This window comes from Helobdella robusta (genome assembly GCF_000326865.2).
Source record: "Helobdella robusta unplaced genomic scaffold HELROscaffold_44, whole genome shotgun sequence".
NCBI lineage: Eukaryota > Metazoa > Annelida > Clitellata > Rhynchobdellida > Glossiphoniidae > Helobdella > Helobdella robusta.
The window spans coordinates 192,781-210,147 of NW_008705063.1; the positions used below are offsets into that span (position 1 = coordinate 192,781).

The 17,367-nt window shown below is 35.4% G+C and overlaps 3 protein-coding genes across 3 annotated transcripts; 1 reads left to right on the plus strand and 2 right to left on the minus strand.

The window, feature by feature from the left end:
- Positions 1-4,769: 4,769 nt before the first annotated feature.
- On the minus strand, positions 4,770-5,111 carry HELRODRAFT_85125 (hypothetical protein; the record flags this gene model as incomplete). Its single annotated transcript, XM_009025837.1, has 1 exon — positions 4,770-5,111. The coding sequence occupies one exon, from the start codon at positions 5,109-5,111 to the stop codon at positions 4,770-4,772; it is 342 nt and encodes a 113-aa protein (XP_009024085.1).
- Positions 5,112-5,641: 530 nt separating this feature from the next.
- Positions 5,642-12,355, minus strand: HELRODRAFT_177709 (hypothetical protein; the record flags this gene model as incomplete). Its single annotated transcript, XM_009025870.1, has 17 exons — positions 5,642-5,674; positions 5,969-6,067; positions 6,138-6,203; positions 6,454-6,584; positions 7,012-7,079; positions 7,559-7,627; positions 8,255-8,358; positions 8,682-8,759; positions 8,856-8,954; positions 9,021-9,140; positions 9,643-9,751; positions 10,545-10,669; positions 10,771-10,857; positions 10,930-11,103; positions 11,461-11,669; positions 11,869-11,949; positions 12,196-12,355. 17 exons carry the CDS (start codon positions 12,353-12,355, stop codon positions 5,642-5,644), a joined length of 1,812 nt encoding a protein of 603 aa, XP_009024118.1.
- A 2,073-nt stretch (positions 12,356-14,428) lies between these two features.
- HELRODRAFT_85228 (hypothetical protein) lies at positions 14,429-17,348 on the plus strand (the record flags this gene model as incomplete). Its single annotated transcript, XM_009025851.1, has 6 exons — positions 14,429-14,683; positions 15,350-15,445; positions 15,596-15,678; positions 16,284-16,412; positions 16,615-16,707; positions 17,267-17,348. The coding sequence occupies 6 exons, from the start codon at positions 14,429-14,431 to the stop codon at positions 17,346-17,348; spliced, it is 738 nt and encodes a 245-aa protein (XP_009024099.1).
- Between the last annotated feature and the right edge of the window lie 19 nt (positions 17,349-17,367).

A 17,367-nucleotide genomic window follows, 5' to 3' on the forward strand; every position in this document is an offset into this window, starting at 1 on the left:
ATAATTCTACTTCTAACTCCTCTACTCTTACTTTCGGGGTACCTAGGGTTCTATCCTTGGCCCTCTTCTATTTATACTCTATACTTCTGAACTACCTCGTATTATTAATAACTTTTCTTTCTCTAGTCAACTATATGCTGATGATTCTTATATTTATACTTCTTTTCCTCCATCTAATCTCAATAGTGTTCTTCATAATTTATCTCTATGTCTTTCTTCGATTATCGCTTTATCTGACTCTATGTGTCTTAAACTTAATCCTTCTAAGTTTGAATTAATTTGTTTTAATAAATCTAAACACTCAATTACTATTCCTCCTATTATCTTACCTGATTCTAAAACTCTTGATGTCTCTCATAAGTTTCGTAGTCTAGGTTTTATCTTTGATTCTACTATGTCTCTTTCTTCTCAGATTAATAGTGTTGCTAGAAGCTCTTTCTTTCATCTACGTAAAATAAAAAAACTTTTGCCTTTTTTTGATGATCCTACTCTTCTCCTTCTTGTTACTTCGTTAGTCTTATCTAGGATTGATTATTGTAAATCGCTCTACTATGGTCTTCCTGACTCTATACTCCATCCTTTAAGTAAAGCTTTTAACTCTGCTGCTCGTCTAGTTGCTCGTGCCCCTTTCTTTTCTCATATATCTCCATATCTTGTTCTCTTGCACTGGCTACCTATAAAATATAGAATAATTTTTAAAATTTGCACGTTCATGTATAAGTCTCAATCTAAATTATTTCCTAAGTATTTATCAGATATATTAATTGAACCTAAACGCCCCGGTTTACGATCGTCTTCTTCTTCTCGCTTTTTCTTAACTCGTGTTAAACACTCTTTTGCCAAATCTGCTTTTGCTTTTTCTGGTCCTTTTCTCTGGAACTCTCTACCTACTTCTCTAACTACTTCTCCATCACTTGCGAAGTTCAGAGCGGATCTCAAGACCCATCTGTTTTCAAAATTCATTGAGGAGCGCTGTTGAACATCGCGGAAATAGCGCTTTATAAGGTAATTGATTGATTTGATTGATTGATTATATGGTGATGCTTATCGCCTAGGTAACCGCAGCGGTCAAATGATTGTAAAAGTTTCAAATGTACAGAAAATTTTATGATGCTCGTCACTAAGTTTAATTCAATTAACTAACTTGTAAATTAGAACCATGAAGCCATGTTAAAACATAAAATCTAAATTAAGATTAGTCTATTTAGTGCTAAGAAAGAGAGTTAACATGTTTTTAGTAAATATTCTTGAAAATGTTTTAAAAATAATTTTAACCGGTGGTTTAAATTCTATTAAAATACTAAATACTACTAAAGTTTTTTCTGATCGTTTACAAAAAGTCTTTTTTTCAACTTTTTTCCATAGTTTCCGCGATTCAGTAGATTTTACATTTATCTGGAGGATTCATTGGGCTTGTCTTAGGGCAGTTAAATACGAACGCAAACTTTTCAAAGTTCTGCAAAGGCACAGTGACTCTGTTTTTCAAAGTTTTAAAAAATATCATATAAATAAATAAAAAATAAGAGAGAGAAAAACCTATTTTGACGTCATTGCAAATGAAACTTTAAACCAGTTTGGAAAAAATTGGCTTCTACCTTGCAACGTTTGGACTGTGTTCATCTTTCTTCGAGTATTGAAATCCTTCATTTGTCATCTTCTCGCACCAAAGCTATTCAACGGAAAATTATAACATGATTATAAATATTGTATTTTAATTATTTTTATATCATAGCAAGATAGTATCATTGAGTGAAACCTTTATCATTGTTATGTAATGAAAAGGATGATAGCATTATTAAATGATATTGTTATAATACTCGCTGTCGTAACCGGTTTACGATGCGACGGGTTCAAATCTTCGATTGAATAAAATATTCCAAACAGTTATTAAACTTTATTTACGGAAGAAATCAACTAATCGTTTATTTCCAGTAAGTTCAAACTAATGCAACAATTAACTTTTAAATCGTTCAAAATCGATCGCTATGACAACGTCAACAAACAAATCAAATATCGCTTTAAATAATTAACCGAATCGCTATTCACAAAATCACGAATTTCACTAATCACAGATTTCACTCATCACGAATATCTTGCGACGTGCGCTTATATACTCTTCGCAAGCGTCGTTTCTAGATTCTTCCCGATGGTCCGATTCCAGCATACTCTAGAACGTTCCAGTCACTAGAACATTCTAGAATACGCTAGAATCTAGTGCGTTCGGTAGCACGGTTATAACATTACCCCCTTCTTAGTTCTGTTCGTCCCGAACAGCTTTCGTTCCGGTGTCCGCATGGTACGGAGCCAGTCTATCCAAATGAACGATCTTCATTCTTGCTCTCGGCTTCCGATATTCCTGAATACGGTAGACGACGTCATTCAAGCGGGTGATGACTTGATAAAGTCCTTCCCACCTTCGCTGGAGCTTTGGAGAACGTCCTTTCTTCCGCTGTGGGTTGTACAGCCAAACTAACTCGTCGACAGCAAAACCGCCACTCTTCCTTTTAAGTCGTATCTGGTTTTGGCCGCCTCCGTGTTTTTCATAATTTTAAGGCGTACGTAACGGTGGATATGGTTAAATCGCTGTCGAAGATTATCCACATATTCTGTTAATGGTTGGTGTGGTTCAGGTGGTACGCCATATTTCACATCAGCTGGAGTTCTTAAGGTAGTCCCAAACAGAACTCTTGATGGCGTTTCTCCAGTAGTTGTGTGGATAGCACTCCGGTATGCCATAAGAAACAATGGTATATGACGATCCAAATCCCGTTGATTTTCGTCGACTACTTTAGCCAGATGTTCAATCAGGGTTTGGTTGAATCGTTCCACCATACCGTCAGACTGTGGGTGAAGAGGTGTCGTTCGAGTTTTGTTTATACCTACAGCTTGCACATTTCACCAAACAGTTGTGACTCAAAATTTCGACCTTGATCTGAGTGGAGTTCCAATGGGACACCATATCGACTAATCCAATTGAGTACAATTTCCTCAGCGACGGTACATGCTTCTTGGTTGGGTATTGGAAACACCTCAGGCCATTTGCTGAAATAGTCCGCTACAACCAGAATGTAACGGTTTCCATAATCTGATACCGGAAAGGGTCCAGCAATATCTATAGCAATCCGTTCAAAGGGAACACCAACATTGTAGATTTGCATTGCTCCTTTTAGCTTTCTTTTGGGTCCTTTGACTGAAGCGCATGTGTTACATTTTCGACACCAGCTCTCTACATCTTCTCTAACGTGAAGCCAGTAAAATCCTTCTCGTATTTTGTCAAGGGTCTTGTTCACTCCTAAATGTCCCCCAGAAGAGCCGCCATGCATTTCATCAAGGATTTCGGTCGTTCTATTTCTTGGTATTACAACTTGCATGCGTTGTTTTGATCCATCAGCTGATTCCCGTTTTCGTTTCAGCAAATCCCCTTCCAAATACAAAGAGTCCCACTGAGCCAAATAACCCTTTAACACGCACTATATTCTGAGATGCTTTACCAGTCCGGTCGCTTGCCCTCCTTCTTCCATGGGATCAGATGTTGTAGGTCCTCATCCGCAAACTGTGCATCAGCAAGATCTGTCTGTGTTCAACCGTCTTCCGCTGATATTGTTGTTGCTCTTATGTCTTCCGATTGTATCTTCTCCTCGTGACGAGGAGAAGATACAATCGTAAGTCGTACAGCCATAAGTCGTTTCGATTTCGATGTAGTCTGGAAACGTTAATTACGGTACTGGGGGCGTCAATTCTACTAGCCAACCTCTGCTCTACAAAGTTGGCTCTTATTAGTTTTCCGCCCCTTCGTTAGAAGGGGCCGATCGTGATACGGGATCATCTTCTCTTCTTTTGCGCCATCTTGTCGCGCAATTTCGGCAGTAGTTATCTTTTAGGCGGTGTTTACAATCACGATGTAGATGGCCTTTTTTGCCACAAATCCAGCATTGGGGTACACTATGCTGTTGGGGTTCGCGTTTCACAATCACCTTCTGGCAAGAGCATTCTTCATGTACTTGGCGTAGACGTACGTCACTTTTTGTTGCTTGCTTTGCCGATTCAAAAGTGAGACTGTGCGCAACGGCATTCTTGAGTTTTCGTTTATCTGACAAGAGAAGGGATTGCTTGAGTTTCGAATCACGAAGGGCTTTGATAAACGTATCCAGGGCAGTTTTGTCTTTATGCTCGGGGTCTGATGTCGGATACGACAGCAATGTCAACCGTTCGATATCTTGTGCCAGCTGCTGAATGGATTCACCAGATCGTTGCGTTCTGTTTCTAAGTTGAGACCGATAAATCTGCTTCATGTGTTCTTCACCATAACGTAAATCCAACGCGCTAACCAGAACTTCATAGTTGAAGTGGTTCTCCGCCGGAATCGTCTGAAGAACCTCTGCTGCTGAACCTCGCAGGGCCAGTATCAGTGCTGTTGCTCGTTCTTTTCCGTTCCAACAGTTACTAGTTGCCGCTGCTTTGAACTGGGTTTTATAAACGTTCCAGGACATCTCTCCGTCAAATGCTGGTACCTTCAAAGTTCTTCCAGATGCGTGATCTAACGGCATGGCCATTTTTTTGGATTGCTCCAATTCTCGCTTCAATTTGTCTATCTTGTGATCTACCTCAACGGTCTGACGATCAAGTTTCTGTTCGATCATTTTTATTCTTGTTGACTGTTCTTCAATCTGTTCTGCCACTTTCAATTTTACGTGTTTTAGCTGGTCCTTGATCTGTTTTAACTCCTCTGTCTGTCGTTCGGACTGTTCCTTGATCTGTTGTTTTAACTCTTATGTCTGTCGTTCGGACTGTCGTTCGGACTGTTCTTTGATCTGTTTTAACTCCTCTGTCTGTCGTTCGGACTGTCGTTCGGACTGTTCTTTGATCTGTTTTATTTCAGTTGACATACTAAGCAGAAGTTCCATCATTTTAGCGGTTGTAAACGTGCCTGTGCTAATTTCATTGTCTTCGTCAGCACCATCAAACTTGAATTCGTCTGGGTTCTTACCTTCGTCAATGAGAGCTTCTCTCAGACGTGCAACTAGTACTTCTTTGTTGCCACTTGTGACAAGGTTTCGTTTCTGTAGTTCTTCTCGTAGTTGAACTACGTTCAACCCACACAGTTTTGACATCGTGTTCTTTTTCTACGAGTAGCAATTCGCTGGTCGAAGATCCCACTTCTGATACCAATGTTATAATACTCGCTGTCGTAACCGGTTTACGACGCGACGGGTTCAAATCTTCGATTGAATAAAATATTCCAAACAGTTATTAAACTTTATTTACGGAAGAAATCAACTAATCGTTTATTTCCAGTAAGTTCAAACTAACGCAACAATTAACTTTTAAATCGTTCAAAATCGATCGCTATGACAACGTCAACAAACAAATCAAATATCGCTTTAAATAATTAACCGAATCGCTATTCACAAAATCACGAATTTCACTAATCACAGATTTCACTCATCACGAATATCTTGCGACGTGCGCTTATATACTCTTCGCAAGCGTCGTTTCTAGATTCTTCCCGATGGTCCGATTCCAGCATACTCTAGAACGTTCCAGTCACTAGAACATTCTAGAATACGCTAGAATCTAGTGCATTCGGTAGCACGGTTATAACAATATCATCACATTTATTAATTTGAAAAAATGATTATCATTAAATGATATCATTGTCACTACCATTATTAAGCTATGAAAAAAATGGTAAGTATCATTGAATGAAGAAGATGATAGTATCATTGTAAGATATCTTAGTGTCTGTCAACCTGAGCAAAACTACCATCAGGCTATGATAAAATTATAGTATCATTGAATGATATCATCCTCATTAAGTAAAGAAAAGAATGATAGTGTCACCGAATGAAGAAGATGGTAGTATGATTGAATGATATCATCCTCATTATTATTAAGTAAAAAAAAAGGATGGAAGTATCACTGAATGAAGATGGTAGTATCATTGAATGATATTTAAGTGTCTGTCAACCTGGGCAAAACTGATGAAGAACAACTGATCCGAAGTGAATTGAAGTCCAGGTAACTTTTCCTTTGCTGAGTCCCCCTTCTTCATTGAGTTACGATAAGTCTGTTGGAGGTTAGTTCAACATTTTGTCATCAAAGAAATTAAAAATGATAATTTTTTTATGAAATTCTACCTGGTAAGCTATCTGTAGTCCAACCAAGTCGGCGATGTTTTCTGCAAGAGTTGATTCACCGTTCAACTGAAGACAAAAATTAGTTAACAGGTTAAAATATTTGTAAAAGTTTTTTAGAAATCGACAGGTATTCAAGTACAGTTTTAATGCACTTTTTATACTATCAACTTCATCAGTTAATTCATTGAAGGATGCTCCAATTCATCTTTTATAAGTCGAACAGCTTTCGTTTCAATTCATCTTTTATAAGTCGAATAGCTTTTTAACAGTAATTATTACAAGGAAATTTTCGAAAAATTAAAAGTGAATGACTTACGTATTCGCCAATTTGCTTAATCCAGAAATTGTTGTACTTCCTGACCAAACAGTCGGTTTTCTCCTTGTAGAGGACATCACTGCTGTTACTCCACCAGTTCCTCATGTTTCCATATCCGTCGTACAACTTACCTGAAATGAAAAAACACTGACGATTTGGTTGGCTGTAATTCGCGGACAACATTTTAAAAAATGTTGATGTCTGTATTAATCATTTTTTTATATAACAAAATAAAGCTTAGTAGGTGGACTCATTCCCAAGTTTTCCCAAAATAAGTTTCCAATAATACAATTCTTTCTCTTTTTTTAAATTTATATGAACAAGAGATGTTAAACAGGTTAGTGAAAGTTTAAAATAAGCAAGGCAAAAGTTCTCCGGTAGTTAAAAACCATTTTATCATTTGAAAATATTAACTGAAATAATAGTAACTACAATTATAACTAAAATCATAATTAAAATAATAATTAGTTAGGGGTTTCCACTCCACCCCTGCCAAGGACAGAACATTTGCCCCTCTAAGCTCTAAGTGTTTACATGGTGGAATATTTATTTTCAAACCTGAGATGTCGAATCCATGGCTTATTTCGTGGCCTATAAACATTCCGAAAGCGCCATAGTTCATTGGTCTGGTAGAACGAAGCGAAATAAAATCAATGGATCAGTAAAACATTTAAATGAAAAACTGTTCTGCTCCAAAAAAGGAAGTTTAGATACTTTGGATAGTTCTTGTTGAAGGCTGGTTGTTGCATTATGGCAACAGAGAACGCTGAAATATATTAACAATCATTTTTTTCAACAGCTTTCTAGAAATTTTTCTTATAAATTTCAAAGCAATCAGATAATTATTAACCAAAAGTTATTAATTTAATATCATTGCAATTCTCTTTTCAATATTTTTCAAAAGCATCAACAAGAAACACGCAGCAGTGCAGTGCGAATGAGCGTAAGACCACGCATCATTGACACATTGCACGTGTGCAGGCGGGGATCTCCTTGCAATCGAATTCGGTCATTGCAACAGTTGTGCCAGGCACTTTACCGTTACACCAACGCGCTGCCCTTATATATCATTACCACAAATTGATGCTGAATGTTATTTCCTAACTGCGCACCTATATCATTTGCCTGAGGATTGTATTGAGCGTTCACTGTGATTGGATCCAGAGTCCACCTACTGAAAAACAATTTTCAAAATTTAAATAAAATGAATACATTTCTTAGAAATTTATTTACGAATGGCCAAAATGTTTCAAGTTATAACGTGAACTATAAAAATTCTTGTAAAAACAATTTTTTCCCAAAAAATATTGCCAGAAATTCAAATTAAAAAATATTGGCCAATGGGTAGCCAAACTAGAGATGCAAACTGCAAAACAAACTCATTCAGTTGAGTAAAATAAGTAACTCCATTTAAAAAAAACGTTGTTGAAACTTTTTATAGGATAGAAAGTTTCAAAAATGGATAATGGTTCATTGCACTCTTCCTAGGTTCAGAAGAATTAACAACACACAAACATCATTTACATGAATAAGTGCTAAACGAGGAATCACACACGAGGTATGCGATAGACGAGGATCCTTTTGTCGTATTTGAACTCGGTCACTGCATGCACTAGGAGACAGCACCAGGCAACCTTAACTAATAGACTACCAGGGCGCCCCACTTAGAAAATTTATGGGGATGATTTTTGAAAGACGTGGAAAAAATTAGCACATAGGAGTGAACAAACACCGAACCATTCTGTTACAAGAATAACAAAATATCTGTGAAAATACTAAAATATGTTGAAAAAAATCTCACGAATATTTGTCTAATGGTTTGAAAACCATACTGTTGTCCTTATCGGCTTTGTGTTTTAGTAAGCTGAGAATGTTTTTGGTGCACTGGTTTTCATCGATCTGCATCTGATTTTCAGGTTTTCGTGGATTAAATTCTTACAAGTGTCATTCGTAATCTCGATTTAAAAAAATTTTGTCAAAACCTTTTTGTGTTTAATTTCTTGTTAAAAAATGTGTAATTCAGTTAAAAATTCAGGCGAATTAAAATACTTATGTTGGGCTTTGTGTGGTGTTGTGTGGCGCGTGTAAACCTTTATTTATTTCGTAATAAATTGGCGATGAAAACATTAAAATTTGAATTTGTACATGAAACAACAATGAATTTATAAACAGATTTTTTTCAGTGTTTTTTATAGGAACTAAAATAATTCTAAAAAAATTAGACTAACTTTTCCATAAGTAGACTCCAGGAAAGTATTGTTGAAGAGATAGTCGGGATAGCCAACTTTACGGCTCATTAAATTCAACTAAAAATAGTATCAACAGTAAAAATGATACTATATCCCTTGATATATATGATACCATATGATATTATATCATGCCATGCCCTAACTTTCACGTACTTTTACAAGTGCTTCTTCCTTAGTTGAGTCATCCATCCATTTGTTGCTTCTGATCAGGTTTTTGAATTCATATACCATCCTATCGACCATGTCAATCACCTGTTTCGCCATTGGAAATTATTGCGTATAAAATGGAAAAAAAAGTTATTCGTTGATGTAACGTACTAAATTCATAATGTCTTGCTGGAAATATTTTTCAACGTAAATTCTACTGAGAGGATCTGCGAAATATTTGGCTGTCATCTGCTCGCACTGAGTGTCAATCGGCACCTCTTTCATTGCTCCCTGCGTTATTTTGAAACACACAACAGATGGTCATAATAAAAGTTTGATAATAAAAAAAAATATGTATTCATAAATTGTGGTAAAAATTGTCATAGGCAAATTTTAGCATTGTTGAAAAATCAAAAAAACATGATTCGATTAAACACGTTGGTAAAAAATGCTGCTTTTACGTTATTTCCTCAATCCCTTTTTTTATTTACTTAAAACTGCTTTCTCGGTGGAGAAATTTACTCTACTAAAGCTCAAAATCTTGCTTCTGGTGTCCTTAACGAAAATAAATTTTTAAGGTTTGTTTCGACTAAGGTTACGACTTTGTGCCACCGTTTGTTGTTATGCTGAATATTTTCGTTTTTCTAGCAAACGGTAGAATGATAATTCAGAAAAATTGTTCCAAAATTGTTTATTTTATTTTTATACGTCTACAATTGTCACTGCGATAGTTGAATGAGAGTTAATAAGGAAAGAAAAGAGTGAGTTGGTATGGTCGGAATGGGATACTAACAGTCAGGACAGTTGTGAAGGTGTTTAAGTGGGCTTTCAGCTGAGCAGGTAGAATGAAGTTATTGAACATATTCTGAACAACTGACCAGATTACGAAATTTGCTAAAGTCCTGGGTAACAAAATTGGAAATAAAATTAAGCCAGGAAAAATTTTTTATAAAAACATTTTCAGAGATAAAATTAATTGGTTTATACTAAAATGATTCTAATAGCTGTATATTAGACAATCAATCAGTCAGTCAGTCAGTCAGTCAGTCAGTCAGTCATCCAGTCAGTCAGTCAGTCAGTCAGTCAGTCAGTCAGTCAGTCAGTCAGTCAGTCAGTCAGTCAGTCAGTCAGTCAGTCAGTCAGTCAGTCAGTCAGTCAGTCAGTCAGTCAGTCAGTCAGTCAGTCAGTCAGTCAGTCAGTCAGTCAGTCAGTCAGTCAGTCAGTCAGTCAGTCAGTCAGTCAGTCAGTCAGTCAGTCAGTCAGTCAGTCAGTCGGTCAGCCAGCCCGCCAGCCAGCCAGCCAATCAGCCAGCCAGTTAGTCAGTCAATCAATCAGTCAATCAATCAATCAATCAGTTTAAAAAACGCTATTTCCGAGATGTTTAACAGCGCTCCTTAATAAATTTTGCAAACAGATGGGTCTTGAGATTCGCTCTGAACTTCGTAAGTGATGGAAAAGTAGCCAAAGAATGAGGTTAAGAGTTCCAAAGAAAAATACCAGAAAAAGCAAATGTCATTTTAGCAAAAGAGTGTTTAACACGAGTTAAGAAGAAGTGGGAACAAGGAAACGATCGTTTATAGTAAAAATAAAACAATTGAAATGTTACAAAATATAAGTTAAAAAACAATGCATGCAATTTTAACTCGGGATTCATGTGATTAACTAATTCTTCATATAAAAAACTCAGACGATCACCTCTTCGGTGTGGTCTGAACAATGTTAGCCATTTCAATCAGATATTCTTTTTCAAGGGTCACAATTGGCGTATCGTCAACAAAATAGTTGGGAATTATGTTGCTCAGGTACAACTTCCAGTTAAACTGCAAATGAACATATAATTTTTCGTTGTTGTTAACAGAGATTGTTTCATCACAAACTTCAATTTATGGATTCATTTTTAAATGTTCCGTAAAACAATAACCTTTGTCGATAGGGTGCTGTCAAGATTTCTGTAAAGAATTTTGTTATAGGCTTCTCTTTTTAACTTTTCGTCCCTATTCTTAGAAAACTGTTGAGAAGTGGCATTTGTCAAAATTATGTGTCTAAATTCTTACAGGTTAAAATTAAAAAACTTCTCGACCTGAACGAGTTTCTTCTCGAGATTGAGGACTGCCGACATATCTTGTTGCACAGTTTGTGGGTTGTCACTGATGGCCTGCATTGCACCGACCATGAAGTTGAAGTACGCATCTATGTATTTCGTGTTCGAGTCAGAATATTGCGCTTTCGTCAGTAGGAAATTGGCCTGACCCAACTGAATGAGGGGTTACGTTTGATTAAGCAAATAATAGAATGTTTCTTCATTTTTGAAGAGTTGAAATTGTTTTAGAAAAGCATATTATTTTTCAAAAAGATGCTGGTTTGTGAGCAAAATTGAATATGTATCTAGTGTTTTAAAGTCTTGTTTCTCATAAGAACGTTACCAAACTAAGTTTTTTATCTTTACAAATTGAGTTACAAATATTATTGTACAATGCAGAAATGCTTGAAGTGTTTTGAAGAAAAGCTTGAAAGACTAAGATATACAGATGAACAAACATATCGTCAATCTATGTCGTTGGAAAAACTAGAATTTTCAAAATAGTAAACCCTTCGACAAAAATGAACTAACGTGAAAGAGAACACTATTAGAATTATCTTTATCGACTATCAGATCGCCATTGAGAATCGTGCCGTACCCAAGATTTTTCTGGATTCTTGAAACTACATCTTCCAACATCCACCTACTTTCGTCAAACTTTTCAGCGTTCAGAGCCGGACATCCGCCGAAACTGTCGATGATGTCTTTGAATGGTTTGATACCCTCGCTCGCGATTTGATCTGCGGGAGTTTTGTTGACATTTTAACTAAAATTTTTAGGTTAGTTTTAGTAGCCTTTTAAAGCTATTAGAATTAAGACAATGCCATTATTATGTCAAAGGTTGTTTGAATGTTTCAATATTTAAAATTAAATTTTTGTTAATTGAAATTATTTTTAAAAGTTTTAAAAAAATAAATAAAAATATTGTAAAACGTCCACTTTGATTAAGACAGGATTTATAAAACTTCTTTGCGTTCAACACGCTGGCTATGTCACTTGGGTTGGTTGTGCTCAAAAGTGCTGCAAACAGATAAAATAATAATTAATTAATTAATAATAACTTTCATATTGCTACTACTACAACTACTGCTACTCTGCTACTACAATTACTACTACTACTACTACTACTGTTATTAATTTTACTATCAAAATGCCTGATGTGACAGGCGGGGGAGATTACTTCGCATTCTAAACCAACCACTACAACAGCCATGCCAAGAAACTCCACCATTACACCACCGTACTGCCAGGCATCTCATAAATGACCTTTGAGTCTATTTTCAGTCAGGTTATTAATCTCAGTTATTCGGTCGACTTTGTTGCTGTCTTCAGGTATGGTAGCGTTTTTAATCCAGGAGCCACAGGCGTAGGCATAGAAGTCTTGACAGGGGTCGACGGATTCATCTAGGCTGGCTTTCACGTTCATAGCTTTAATATTCAATAGCTTTAATTTTAATATTTTTTGGCAAAACTTTTTTGGGAATTATTCTATTAAAAATAAAAATGTCTTGTTGAATATTTAATCAACAAAGGAAAAATGGATCGTCCTTTCCTAAATGAACGAATCAGGTGCGGATTTAGATAACTTATTATTCGTCAAAACATGATACTATATATCAAAAACGTCAAAATTTCTATCACCAAATTATATATTTTTATGTTCAGGAGATTGTCTACTACGTGACTCTGTTAAAAGGACACCATCTTAATTCATTATTATAGGAGCGCCGCATCCAAAAAATAATTGAATTATAGTTCGTAGTTTAAAATGATAACTGTTTGTATCTGAAATCAGAAAAGTTTAAATATTCCCGTTTTACAAAAAAAAAATTTTTTACAAACGAAAACGTAATAGCTTTAAATAAAAAAAATTCATTTATTTTACTTTCATGACATGAAAAACTTGAGATTATTGCCATGAAAAAATCAACACAAAACGAATATTCTTTTGTAGTTTGTATAAATAATGATTAAAATTTTTGTTGAAAAAATTACAAACCAATCAAGCTGCATTCATCGCTGTTACAACCCGGATTTTGTCCTGGAAAATTGTGAAAATTAAAAACTTTTGAACTAAATTTGTTTGAACAACATACCAAAAAATCTTTTTTTTAAATAAAATGTTATTTAAAAAATTGAATGACGGTTTGAAGTTTGAAATTTTAGGTGTTGGCATGGCATACCTGAAGCAATATTTTTCTTCCCAATCATTCCGAACAAAATCGCAGCAACCAGCAACATGTGGTTAGACATTCTAGGCATTTTTTTTCGAGACTAAAAAATACAAAATTAAATAAAACAATTAGAAAATTTCCTTTTAGAAATTTCAAAATGGTTAAAAACAAATTTGGCATTTCGTCATAAAAAAATTGAGATTAGCTAGCCTGCAATGTTGAAAGTTACAAATTTTTATTTAGAATATCTATAAGTGTATGTTTTATGTGTTCTGTTAATCAATATACTGATTATAAATTCCAGTTTTTCGTTATTTATTCTGTTATAAAACTGACTGTCGCAATAAAATCTCTTTTAAATAATTTCCAGATATAGACAGCGACAACATCACGTTTCGCGTCGAGAATACCCGACACATATATATATCATTCACATTCGAAACTGGTTGCTGCAACAACTAGACCAGGTTCCGTAACCGCTAGACCATCTCGCAACACAACAAAGGTACATTATTTTAAAATCAATCAGCCAGCAGACATGCTGATTAAACTTAATTCTACTTTATAAGATTTTTACTTTTTTGTCATTATCTCTTTTGCTGGTTATAACAGTTATAATTTCAAGTTTTATATCTCTTAGAATAAATCATACATTTCCGAATTTTTCAGGCATATAAATGTTTAAAAACATTTTTTAAATAATTAAAATAAAATATTGTTACTTGTGTTTTACTGTCTAGCAGCAAATCAAGTCACAAACTGCTGCTCTAATGCGGACAAACTCATAACAAGCACATAACAAGCAAGCCAGTAGTACCAGCATTCATCTTGCTATAAAACAGTAGGTTAGGTAAGCTATCAATGAATTGTTATTTCTGTGTGAATCTGCGGCATTGTTAGCTAAGAAATGCAAATAAATCGACCTACCCAAAATTTGTATTCACTTGTTTCCTAGGATAGATTAGAATTTATGTACGAACTATTTTATTTTATGTACGAAAGATCTTTAGTTTAATTCAAAATTTATGTTCATGTACGACATATCGCTGCCGGCCCAACTTGAAGTAGCAATGTTTTACTTATCTACATAACACGCTCCATTGCGTTTCTAACCAATTTTTTTTCACACCGACAATATTCACAAACTTTTTCAACAGTTGAATGTTCAACCTGTTCATCCGTTCTAAATTATGGTAAAAGAAAAAAAAATTAAAGTTTATGTGCAATTTCAGCAAAACCACCAAAGTTGTCCCTCAAACGTTAATTTTTTTGGTTATAAATTTTATGTTATATATATATTTATGTATGTATATATGCAGTAATTTATGAAATCTACCGAATTTTTAACGTTAGATAGTTTTTTACTACATTTCTCAATATTTTTAACGCAAGAAAACAACCGCCGCAACGAACCACAACAACCGACGCCCTCGCACGGGAATTTCCAGTGGGGTGGCTGTGGCGATGACGTCACGTTTGGGGTTTTGTTTAGTAAGTGGTTCACTGACGTGCCCTGGGTCAATGAGAGGGCTTCGAAAAAGTTTCTTGTCAATCTACATAACAATGCCGTGGGTAGAAAGGTTGGTGGGTGGTGGTTTTGTCTGTCTGTTGTGTGTGTTGTGTGAGTTCTGTGTGTGTGTATGTGTGATTTGTGTATGTGTGTGTGAGTTGTTGTGTTGTATGCGTGCGTGCGTGTTTTGTTTGTATGTGTATTTAGGTGTGTATTTGCTAGTAGAATAGTTTGTTGTTTGTTGTTTGTTCGTTCGTTCGTTCGTTTGTTTGTTTGTTAATTGTTGTCTGATGTCTGTTGTTTGTTAATTGTTGTTTGTTAGTTGTTTGTCACAAGTTTGACAAATGATGAAATGGATTTTGCCCTGGCTGGTTATATTATTTTAAATAAGTTATTAATTAAATTAATTGTTTAGTTGATGTGTGTGATTAATTAAATTCTATCTTTCTATTAATCGATGATGATTTGATAGATTAATTAAACTGATTGTTTAGCCGAGCTAATTGTTTTTTTTTATGACATTTGATCACCAGATATAATTATTTCTATTTATTTGTATTTTATTTAACATGATTGTGATAATAATTATTTTATGCAATTATTTTGCTTGATTTGTTGAAGTTTTGAACTTTTCCACATTGGGAAAGAGATCAAATAAATTTAATAGCTGGATGATGATCATTGAACAAAACAAAAACTGTTAAAATAATGCGCCACATGAATTAAAACTTTTAAGTTGACGTCAGAGAGTCTGGCAGTCACGTGCAAGTGCCATGGCGTTTCCGGGAGTTGTTCCCTTAAAACTTGCTGGTACGCTCTGCCGAATGCCAAGGTTGATCATCGTCATCATCATCATCATCATCACCATCATCATCACCATCATCGTCATCATCACCATCATCGTCATCACTATCATCCCAATCATCACCACCATCACCATCATCATCATCACCATCATCATCATCATCATCATCATCATTAGGCCATTGGTTTGAAGCTGCAGAAAAAATATTTCTCCTCTGTCGAAGTCAACATGAAATTGGACAAGCGGATGAGAAAGAGGAGGTGATTAATTTTTACATAGGACTATCATACCTATAAAGACCAGGGTCGAGTTTGAAAGGGCCCTCTACCTACATTCATTGTGTCTCCCTCCAATGAAGGGTCTTCTCCATAAATTATAATATAATCTTAACATAATTTTACCTGAAAAAAGCATTTGTCTGGATGAAATTTTTCTTTGGAAAAAAATCAGTAAAGCAAAAACGGAGATTGCAAGCATCTTTTTTTACTAGGAAATCATTGGCACGTTGGTAGCGTTGGATGGGTCTCTACAAATAGCTATTTATAGAGGCTTTCACAAATAATTTACAATGTAGTAGTTAAGTGTGTATAAGTCGTTAAAACCTTTAAGAATTATTTAAGAAAAAAACAATAATAATCACGACAAAATGTATTAATTAAATGGTTAATGGTGATTTCTAGAGTTATTTACAACACGCATGTTAACACACACGTAACTACAATCCTCACACAATCCTCACACAATCCTCACACAATCCACACAGAATCCTTACACATTGCATTGTGGCGATGCATGCAGATTTGCTTGCTATCAAACTCGGTATCTACAACACCAAAACTGCTATAACTTCGACTATTTAACCCAGCTCGCTTCCGTTAGTCTCCGTCCTACCAACTCGGAAATACGTGGACGAAGACGAGCTCATCTTCTCGACAATATCTCCGGACTACTGCTCTCCGGATGTCAGCGTGGGATCCGTTGGGACCGAGGGAAGGTAGGGACGAATAATAATTATAATTATAACTCTAATAATAATATTTCCTATTATTTTAATCATTGATATTTTTAATTTAAGTTTAATATTTTACAGAGCTATCAATAACACACACACACACACGCATTTTGTGAGTGAGAGTTATTAGTGAAGGCACATTAGTGGAGAGGTGAAAATTCATTTTCCCATTTTTCCCCCAAAGAGTGTGTGATGTAGACAGTACCGGGACAAAAGGTTGCAGGTCAATGTGTTGTGGCAGGGGTTACACGGTCGAAGTTCAAGAGGTCAAATATAGGTTGGTTGATTGGTTGTATGGTTGGTTGATTGGTTGTATGGTTGGTTGGTTAGTTGGTTGGTTGGATGAATAGGCTGGTTGTTTGGTTGGTTTGTTGGATAAATAGATGGCTGGCTAGATGAATAGTTAATTGATTAATTGATTAATTGGTTGAATGAACGGATTGCTTTTTAATTGGTCGGCTGGTGAATTGAAATACTGATATAATTAACGAAAGATTGATAACGAGATTGTTATTTGCTTTGTTATCATTAATCTATCTCTGTTTTAAATTGTTTTTATCATCATCGTCGTCGTCGTCACCACTACCATCACTATCATCATCATCATCATCATCATCTTTTTTATCATTATCATTATCACCATCTATTATCATTATCACCATCTATTTATTTCTTCTTTATAATCATCATCATCTTCTTCTTCCTCATCATCATCGTCATCTTCCTCATCATCATCGTTATCTTCTTCATCATCGTCGTTATCTTCCTCATCATCGTCGTCATCTTCCTCATCATCGTCGTCATCTTCCTCATCATCGTCGTCATCACAAATGCAGGTGCGAGTGCAAATACCACTGGTGCTGTTATGTCAAATGTCGGACTTGCCTCAAATCCATCCAAGTCTACAGATGCAGATGATGATAACAATTATGGTGAT